The sequence below is a fragment of the Alosa alosa genome, chromosome 22 (genome assembly GCF_017589495.1).
Source record: "Alosa alosa isolate M-15738 ecotype Scorff River chromosome 22, AALO_Geno_1.1, whole genome shotgun sequence".
NCBI classification, from domain to species: Eukaryota; Metazoa; Chordata; class Actinopteri; order Clupeiformes; family Clupeidae; genus Alosa; species Alosa alosa.
Genome location: NC_063210.1, coordinates 28,859,939 through 28,869,938, shown reverse-complemented (window position 1 = coordinate 28,869,938; position 10,000 = coordinate 28,859,939). Strand labels below are relative to the sequence as shown.

Sequence of the window (10,000 nt, the reverse complement as noted above, 5' to 3'; positions counted from 1 at the left end):
GATTTTACAAAATGCCAAATAAAAGACGAGAGAAACTGTATTTCGCTACGCTACTTGTTTTGGAACATCAACGAACACCACTAACCACTCGGTGAGTTGCACAGTTTTGAAAACGAACGCTAAGGGTTGTTTTAGGACATGTTTGAGTAGCCTACTACAGTATGCCCATTGCCAGCCACCCTGAGAAGTCAAAGGCGATTCAAAACGAGTCAGAAAAGTCGAGACAGGACCATCACAAAATTTCGTGTCCACCACCCTAGTTCATCCAAAACAAACCAGAAAGGGCCTAAAAGTGCTAAAACCGAATTTCTTTAAATATAGTTCACTGTCGCCACAAGCAGTTGCTTTGAAAACATCTGTTCGGGCTTGAAGGGCAGGGTAGCAACAGGACAACAGCACAGAGACTGACAAGTCCGATGGTAGAGCTAATGTTATGAGATTGTTAAAATACGGGATATTTACGGGAAAATATTGAAACGGGAAGACAGCAGGAAAAAAGTTAAAATACGTGAGAAACCCGGAAAAAACGGGAGGGTTGACGGCTATGACACACACACACCTTCCAGTTGACTTCATGTGTGTGAGTGTATGTGTAATAACCTGTGTGTGATAACCTGTGTGTGTAATAACCTGTGTGTGTGTGCGTTTGTTTGTGTGTAATAACCTGTGTGTGTGTGTGTGTGTGTGCAGGTGTGTGTTCAGGCTGTCTGCAGGCTCTGTTGGCGGTGTGTGTAATAACCTGTGTGTGTGTGTGTGTGTGTGTGTGTGTGTGTGTGCAGGCTGGCTGCAGGCCCTGTTGGTGGTGTGTGTGTGTGTGTGTGTGTGTGCAGGCTGGCTGCAGGCTCTGTTGGCGGTGTGTGTAATAACCTGTGTGTGTGTGTGTGTGTGTGTGTGTGTGTGTGTGTGTGCAGGCTCTGTTGGCGGTGTGTGTAATAACCTGTGTGTGTGTGTGTGTGTGTGTGTGTGTGTGTGCAGGCTGGCTGCAGGCCCTGTTGGTGGTGTGTGTGTGTGTGTGTGTGTGTGCAGGCTGGCTGCAGGCTCTGTTGGCGGTGTGTGTAATAACCTGTGTGTGTGTGCAGGCTCTGTTGGCGGTGTGTGTAATAACCTGTGTGTGTGTGTGCAGGCTCTGTTGGCGGTGTGTGTGTGTGTGTGTGTGTGTGTGCAGGCTGGCTGCAGACTCTGTTGGCGGTGTGTGTGTAAATAACCTGTGTGTGTGTGTGCAGGCTGGCTGCAGACTCTGTTGGCGGTGTGTGCCGTGGTCTCCATGCTGAAAGCCGCCATCAGTGTGTTGCACCTCGTCACCGCATCACGCAACATGGCCGCCATCGACCTCGCCGAGAGAGAAGAAAAGAACAAGGAGCAGTGAGGAGGGAGAGATGGAGAGAGAGAGAAAAGATGGAGAGGAGGAGGAGGAGGAGGAGAGGAGGAGGAGAGATGGAGAGGAGGAGGAGATGATTGAGAGGTGGATGGAGAGAGGGACTGGGAGGAGGAGAGAGATGGATAGAGGGATAGAGATGGACTGAAGGAGAGAGAGGTTGTTCATTTACCTGAGGGGACCGAGATTCATCACTGCTGTTTATTATTTATTTCACCAAGCCCACGCTGTCGTGTGTGTGTGTGTGTGTGTGTGGGGGTTTCCATGTACTCATCGTGGCACTGATAATTTGGGGCACTATCTATAATAATTGTTTTTTATTATTATTATTCTTGCTGTGTTAATTAATGTGTTGATTTTTAGTAGTTTGATCAGAGGTTTGTTTGTTTGTGTGTGTGTGTGTGTGTGTTGCAGCAGCAGTGTAGAACAAACAAACTGGCACATTCCAAGTGCCACTTGAGAGTTATGCTTTTATTCCAGTTCAGGTGGTGTGTGTGTGTGTTTGTGTGTGTGTGTGAGCGAGAGAGGGAGAGAGAGAGTGATTAAGTATTTGCTCTAGGTCCAGTTGACCCACTGAGTGATGACCAAGTTGAGCTTTCCTTGTGTATCCCATAGAATGTCCATTTGGAGTGCAGGTCATGCGGTAGTACTTGATATGGATTATGTTATTTATATGTAACCGAATATGATCGTTAGTGTCATGATGCACGTGTGCCTGGGGTGTGGGGCGAAGCGGCCTTTGGGCGACTACTGTAACACGGAAACAAACAATAAAAGTGTCTTTGACCAACGTCATGTCATTACGAGTCAAGTTGTGAACCTGTCATCCGGGAGATCAGCAGACAAAAGAGCTCGTGCGTGTGGCACGTGCGGACATTAATTCGCGTGAATATTAAACTCATCGACATTGTCTTCGAGCGTGTGTGTTGCTGGAGTCTGCGCGCGAGTGGTGCGTCACCTTTAAGACGCCTGCGACATTTTTTCTCCTCCTGCTTCCCCGCAAACCGTCGGGCGAAAGAACCGCGGACTCGCTGCAAATGTCTACCGCAGTAAACGCTCACCTGCCGACCGAAGGACGCCGGACTGTGGACTTGCTTTGAAGTTGATGAGTTAAAATTTAATATTTTAAGTCGGCCGACCGTAGCGGCGGTGGGGGCGAGAGAGGACGACCCGGGCTGCAGCCTCGCGTGGAGGAGGGGACGGAGCGCGAGAGGGGTGTATACTCAAAATGCTTTCCCTTTAAAACAGGGGGACACGACGGTGGGGAGAGATAGAGGGGGAGAGAAGAGATAAAAAAAGAAAAGGAAGAAAGACAGCAAGGGTGGGAGGGAGAGCGGGAGAGGGATTTAGAAAAAAAGAAAGATGCCATTCTCTCGATTGAAAAACCGGGGCGGAGCAAACGACTACAGCCGATCCAGGGCGCGCTAGCCACGGATCCGATTCGACGCCACATCGGGGCTTCGAGAGATGCGACTGGGGCCTGGCAGGAGAGCCAATAAATAATTGCATCCCCACGAATTAAGTCCAAGATGCTCAATTAAACGTCTTATTACACGTGTGCTTTTTATATGCAAGTATTACTGAATTGCATGACTGTTTCCAAACCCGTTAGCCTGTTCCAGTGGGGTTGCTGAAATTAGATGTGTATCATAATTAAATGGATCCCCTTGCGTTTCGTATTCACTGTCAAATGCATGATTGACAGAGGGTCACAAACGACAGTCGTGTTTTTGGTTATTTGGGTATGAGTTTGGTATTGTTTGGCGATCACAGGCTTTCTAAGACATAATTAACACTGGAGGCTGATTGGCGCGCGGCCTTGATGTGAAATCAGTTCGCGTGTGTCCTCAGTAAACAGAAACGCGGAGTGTGTCTTTCACCCCGAGCACCGCGCGCACAGCCGCATCTCTCTCTAATTGACTCGTTCCCCTTTGAACTGAACATCACGGAACTTGCCCTGTGCCAACCGGAGCTCCTGTGACTCCCACGCCCCCTATTGCCTCGAGGGCCACGCGCTGGCCGGTTTACGCCACCTGAGGAACGAATCTCAGCATGGACGCCACGTGGAGTAATTTCCTGTTCCAGGTACGGGTGGTCATTTCGTGCGTTTATTGTCGAACTTAAACCGTGCGCGTGTGGGTGTGTGTGAGATTGGGGCCGTACAGGTACGCGCTCGAGTCCATCCAGCTGGCGTAACGTGACTAATGTGCTCAGGGTTATTTACATTCGCAGACCCCGCCCCCCAGGCCCCAAACGGATGGAACCATCCAATCAAGGTCCTGCTGCGGGCTCACGGAGAAACCGCACACAGCCCCCCTCTGGAGCACGTGGAGGAAACCCCGCCCTCCACGGTGGACACCGCCGCTCTGAGTGAGGACCCTGCGCCTGGTAAGGGGTGTACACACACAGTCTTGGTACATTCACAGACTGGTGTGTGTGAGAGTGAGTGAGTGAGTGTGTGAGAGAGACTGTTGCTGAAGTTAGTAAGAAATGCCATAGTGGTCACAGCAGAATCACTTTGACTGTAAACACACACGCACACACACACACACACACACACACACACCTGTCCAGCAGTCCTGGCTTGTGGTGTCCCTGTTTGATTGGTTCGTTTATTCCCAGCGTATGTGCGTGTGTGTGTGTCGCGTGCATGTGTGTGTGTGCGCGTGTGTAATGCATGTGTGTGTGTGTGCATGTGTGTGTGTGTGCGTCGTGCATGTGTGTCGCGTGGCGCGTCGCGTATGTGTGCATGTGCGCAGGTGTGTGTGTGTGGCGATCTGTGTGTGTGTGTCGTGAATTCAGTGATCTGTGTGTGTGTTGAATGTATCTGTGATCTGTGTGTGTGGTGATTATTGTGTGGCGTGTGATCTGCAATACAGAATGTGTGAATGTGTGATCTGTGTGTGTGTGTGTCCACAGTGAAGCCGCTGGTGTCGCGCTCCTCCTCCGGACTACACATCTGCTCCATCTGCAGCAAAACGTTCAGAAACGGCTACAACCTGCGGCGGCACCAGGCCGTGCACACAGGCGTCCGCATGAAGGACCGAGCCGCCCGCGGAGTGACCGGGGTCAAGGGTCAAGTCCCGCTGTCCCTGCTGCAGCTAAGCCCCGCCCCCCAGCCCCCCCTCGCAGACACGCAGGCCGAGACGTCAGCCGGCACCATGACGACCGCCACCATGGTGACCACGCAGACTCTGACCACAGCTGTGGTTGTTGCTGGGACGATGGTCCAGGTCTTTGTAACAAATACACACACACATCCTTTCATGCACACACAGATCACACATACACACACACACACACACACACACACACACACAGATCACACATATATACACACACACACACACAGATCACACATTCACACACTTTCATGCACACACAGATCACACATGCACACACAAACACATACACACAGACACACACACACACACACACAACACACACACACACACACACACACACACACACACAGAATACACATACACACCCAGATCACAGATTCACACACACTTTCATGCACATACTCATACACATTCAGGGCTGCCTGCAGGAATTGATGCTATGGTACGCCCCCACCTACAGAACCCCCCCATGTGTTGATCATATTGATGCTATGGTGCGCCCCCTACAGGTCAGGTTTGTGTATTGGTCATGTGTTGATCATATTGATGCTATGGTGCGCCCCCTACAGGTTAGGTTTGTGTATTGGTCAGTTACGTAATTTCGTCCACATGCAATATCTTAACAACAACAACGTCTAACAGCGACCTTTTATATATATACATACATATTTATATATTGTGCAGATTTTGGGAAGTTATGGTAGGCCAATACACACACACACACACACCGATCACACACACACACAGATCACACACACACACACACACACACAGATCACACATTCACACACACTAGACATGCACAAGATGGATGCATACTGTGTACAACAGGGATCAGGTGTGTGTGTGCGTGTGTGTGTGTGTGTGCGTGTGTGTGTGCATGTGTGCATGTGTGTCTGTGTGTGTGTGTGTGTGTGTGTGTGTGTGTGTGCGTGTGTGTGTCTGTGTGTGTGTGTGTGTGCACCTTCATCCTTCCCTCCTCCTCCTCAGGTATCCCACGGTGCCGTGCGTAAGAACCACGCGTGCGAGGCGTGCGGCAAGGCCTTCCGTGACGTCTACCACCTGAACCGCCACCGGCTGTCCCACTCGGACGAGAAGCCCTTCAGCTGCCCCATCTGCCAGCAGCGCTTCAAGCGCAAGGACCGCATGAGCTACCACGTGCGCTCGCACCAGGGAGGCGTGGAGAAGCCCTACGTGTGTCCACACTGTGCCAAGGGCTTCTCCAGGTAACACACACACACATGCACACACACATGCACACACACACACACATGCACACACACATGCACACGCACACACACACATGCACACACACATGCACACACACATGCACACACATGCACACTCCGCACACACAAACGCTTTACTCACACTCACACACACACACACACATAATGCGCGCGTATACACACACACACACACACATGCACCGCAGCGCTCTCACTGCGCACACACACATGCGCGGCGCACACGCTCACTGCTTTTTTGCACATGCACACAGCGCGCACACACACACCCACACTGCGCGCACACACACACACATGCGCTGCACCTGCGCCTGCGCGTACATGCACGCATTCGCAGCACACCCACACACACACTCGCAGGCCACCATCCATCACACCTGTTTGTATGTATGTTTTTAAGTATGTGTGTGAGGGTGTATTTGTAAGTATGTCTCTCTCTCACACACACACACACACACACACACACACACACACACACACACACACACACACACACACACACACATGAGTACACCTGCGTGTTGTTAGAATCTGAGTGCGTGTGATTTTAAGCCTGAGTGTATATGTGTGTCTGTGGGTGTGTGTTGTCTGATTTGTTTGTTCTCTCCTCAGGCCAGATCACCTGGTTTCCAGCCCGCGTCAGACGCGGGTGCACTCTGAGCGACCCTTCAAAATTGCGGACCAGGCACGCACGCACGGACACACAGAACACGGAACGCACACACACACGCAGACACACACACACACACACACACACAGAACACACAGAACACACACACAGAACACACACACACACACACACAGAACACACACACACACACACACAGAACACACACACACAGAACACACACACAGAACACACACACACACACTGCGGGCCTGTGGCTAAAGCCGCGTTGGCGAATAGATTTTGGGGATGATTTTGTTATCAAACGTCGCCACCTGGTGCAAAAAGGTCTTATTCAGTCATGGGTGTGTTTTTGTCTTATTCAGGGTGTGTTTTGAGCGTAACATCCTTTAAATTTCGATAGTCAGCGGCGCATTTGAAGGAGTCTGCTTGCACGCCAGGCAGTATGGAACAAGTATTCCACTAAACCATGCTTTACTAAAACCTAGCAGAGTATAGCCTACACATCTACATCTCTTTACTAAGCCCTAACCAGAGTACATCGTGCGTCTATTTGAACTCATGGAGCCTTCTTCACTGTGGTGTCCAGTTAGCACACAGTTAATTGAATGACTGAATAAAAACCTTCATCCTGCAGGTTGGTCTTCAGCTGTGTTTCATATGGGCCTTTCGCTACAGACTTTTCTTGGTCAGTGGTGTAATGATTTCGCTACAGGTTTTCCTTGCTCAGTGGTGTAATGCTTTCGCTACAGGTTTTTCTTGCTCAGTGGTGTAATGATTTCGCTACAGGTTTTCCTTGCTCAGTGGTGTAATGATTTCGCTACAGGTTTTTCTTGGTCAGTGGTGTAATGATTTCGCTACAGGTTTTCTTGGTGGTGATTGTAATGATTTTTTGCAGCCAAATAGTGATTTTTAGATCATGCGCCAGACCACACCTTATGTTGTTAATTGCCCCACCCCTGGGTGCATGTTTAATAAGACCACACCTTATGTTGTTAATTGCCACAGCCCTCTTTTTGTTTAATAAAAGAGAAGTGTAAGCTCTCTTACACTCACACACACTCACACACTCCACAGGGCGACCCTTTAAATGCCCAGTAAGACTCTCTGTCTCTCTCTCTCTAACACACACACACAGATCAACACACACACACACACACACACACACTCTCACACACACACACACACTCCACAGAGGCGACCGCTAAATGCTGACAGACTCCTCTGTCTCTCTCTCTCTTTCTCTCTCTCATACACACACACAGATCAACGCACACACACACACTCTCACACACACACACACACACACACTCACAGAGTGACCCTTTAAATGCAGTAGGACTCCTCTGGGGCCCGACTAAACCGATTAAGGGTTGTTGTCGATTCTGCGATGCGTGTACGCATGGCGCCGACGGTTTAGGAGACTAACCCGGCTGTAGCGGATTCGAAGTGGGAATTTTGAAACCGCTTGACTAACTTTTGCCGTCAGAGCTGGCGATGTAGAGGGTACAGCCGGCAATTTTGTAATGACATAGCCTCTCAACTTTTAACCCCTTCATGGATGGGTGCGGCTGTAAGCAGATTGCCCTCGGGGATAATAAAGATATCTGAGCTTGATCTGAACCACTCCAGCCACTGCACTCCACCACAACCGCGGCTGCTTGTCAAAACAAATATGATAATATTGTTTATCATATTAAAATGTTTTTCTTTCCCCTGTCATGATTTATGTGCACAATGGATCAGCCTTTTTTGTGGCTAAGTTAAGAAACACACCGTTAAGCAACCCTGGATTAAATGGCTTACTGCATATTTAATGTTTCTCCAGTGATCGTAAGCATTTCAAATTCCACATAGCAGTCACATACCTTAAAAATGAACTGTGTTTGACAGTTGGATTGAAAACCAAATTGTCTGTAGTCTGCTTATTTCTTTGACTGTAACAAACTGTTTCAACAATGTTTTCTTCTCACATAAAATTAAGCGTGAAGCCTCTGCACAAGCGGCGCCATCGACTGGTCTGGCGCACTACAACTTTTGATTTAGCGGTTCCACCTCTGTGTGCATCGAGGCTTTTTCTTTACCCGGTGCGTTAAGTGTGAAGCGGTAGGAGAAAAGTCACCCGGCGGTTTTAGGTGTAGGCTCTCTCTCTCCCTCTCCCTCTTACACACACACACACACACCTCATAGATGTTTTGATGTGCAGACTTGAAATCAGCCTTAGCCACTAAGGACCGCCTCGGCTCATCTGATTCGTCCGCGAGGACCAGGTTCCGTGTCGTATTGAACAACTCTTTCTCACCTGCCCATCACGATCACATGAGAGTCCACAACCAATCACAGCATCACGTCTGCCACCTGTGCAACGCGGTAGTCGCGCAGTCTATTAATGCGCTTCTGTGTGTGTCGCGTGCGCGTGTGCGCTTGTTGTCGTGCGTGCGTGCGTGCGTTATTAATGCGCTTGTGTGTGTGTGTGTGTGCGTACGTGCGTGCGTGGGTGTGTGTGTGTGTGTGTGCGTACGTGCGTGCGTGTGTGTGTGTGTGTGTGCGTACGTGCGTGCGTGTGTGCGCTTGTGTGTGTGTGTGTGTGTGTTTCTATATTATCGTTGGATGGCGGGTGTGCTAAAAGCCTAAACTCTAACCCCTCCACATATTTTGTTTCTACGTACTGTGTGGTAATGCGTGTGTGTGTGTGTGTGGTAATGCTGCGGTATGCGTGCGTGGGTGTGTAGCTTGTATTGTCGCGCTTGTGTGTGTCGCGTGTGTGTGTGTGTGTGTGTGTCGCGTCGCGTGCTTGTGTCGCGTGTGTGTGTGTGTATGCATGCGCTTTTGTGTCGCGTTTGTGTGTGCGTCGCGTGCGTCTGTCGCGTCGCGTGCGTAGTAATCTTGGCGATATTGTGTGTGTGTGTCGCGTGCGTCGCGTCGCGTGTGTGTGTGTGCGCTTGTGTGTGGTAATGGCAGCTTGTGTGCTTGTGTGTGTGTGTGTGCGTGCATGCGTGAAGGTGTGTATGTCGCGTCCGATGCGTGTATATTATTATTACATCGTGGAATTATTGTGTGAAATGCGTGTCGTGTGTGCGTGTGTATTATTGTGTGCGTGCGTGCGTGTGTGTGTGTTAATGCTGATGCGTTCTGTACAGAGCTTCACTGCGCTGGCGGCCCTGCGTGTGTGTGTGTGTGTGTGTATGTGTGCGTGTGTGTTCTGTGCAGGCTTCCACCGCGGCGCTCGCGATATTACCTCCAGAAAGCTTGTTTGTGTGTCGGTAATGTGTGTGTGTTTCCTATATTATCGTTGGATAGGTGGGTGTGTAACTAAAGCCTAAACTCTAACCCTCTCCACATGTTAGTATTTTTGTTTACATTACTGTGTGTGTGTGTGTGTGTGTGTGTGCGTGTGTGCTTTTGTGTGTGTGTGTGTGTGTGTGTATGCGCTTTTGTGTGTGTGTGTGTCGCGGCGTGTGTGTCGCGGCGGTGTCAATGTGTGTGTGTGTGTGTCGTTTGTCGCAATGTGCGTCGCGTGTCGTGCGTGTGTGTGTGTGTGTGTTAATAAATGCTTGTGTGTGGTATGCGTGCATGTGTGAGTGTGTCGTAGTATATTGGCAATATGCGTGTGCATGTGTGTCTT

At 49.9% G+C, this 10,000-nt stretch overlaps 2 protein-coding genes across 4 annotated transcripts in view; both read left to right on the top strand.

Moving 5' to 3' along the window:
* The window catches only part of cdipt (CDP-diacylglycerol--inositol 3-phosphatidyltransferase (phosphatidylinositol synthase)), a 9,900-nt gene extending 5,752 nt beyond the window's left edge, over positions 1 to 4,148 (top strand). For 2 of the 3 annotated variants that reach the window (XM_048233273.1, XM_048233274.1), the window contains one exon: positions 1,224 to 2,175. In XM_048233273.1, coding sequence (XP_048089230.1) covers positions 1,224 to 1,366 — 143 coding nt within the window. In that variant the 3' untranslated portion in view covers positions 1,367 to 2,175. Of the gene's footprint in view, positions 1 to 1,223; positions 2,176 to 4,134 lie in introns of those variants that run through there. The other variant, XR_007192365.1, reaches the window with a different exon arrangement.
* On the top strand, positions 3,428 to 6,752 carry LOC125287228 (myc-associated zinc finger protein). The gene is given in 7 exon segments (XM_048232789.1): positions 3,428 to 3,460; positions 3,608 to 3,670; positions 3,673 to 3,763; positions 4,295 to 4,608; positions 5,491 to 5,726; positions 6,360 to 6,432; positions 6,741 to 6,752. Coding segments are annotated over 7 exon segments (822 nt in total).
* The last annotated feature ends 3,248 nt before the right edge of the window (positions 6,753 to 10,000 follow it).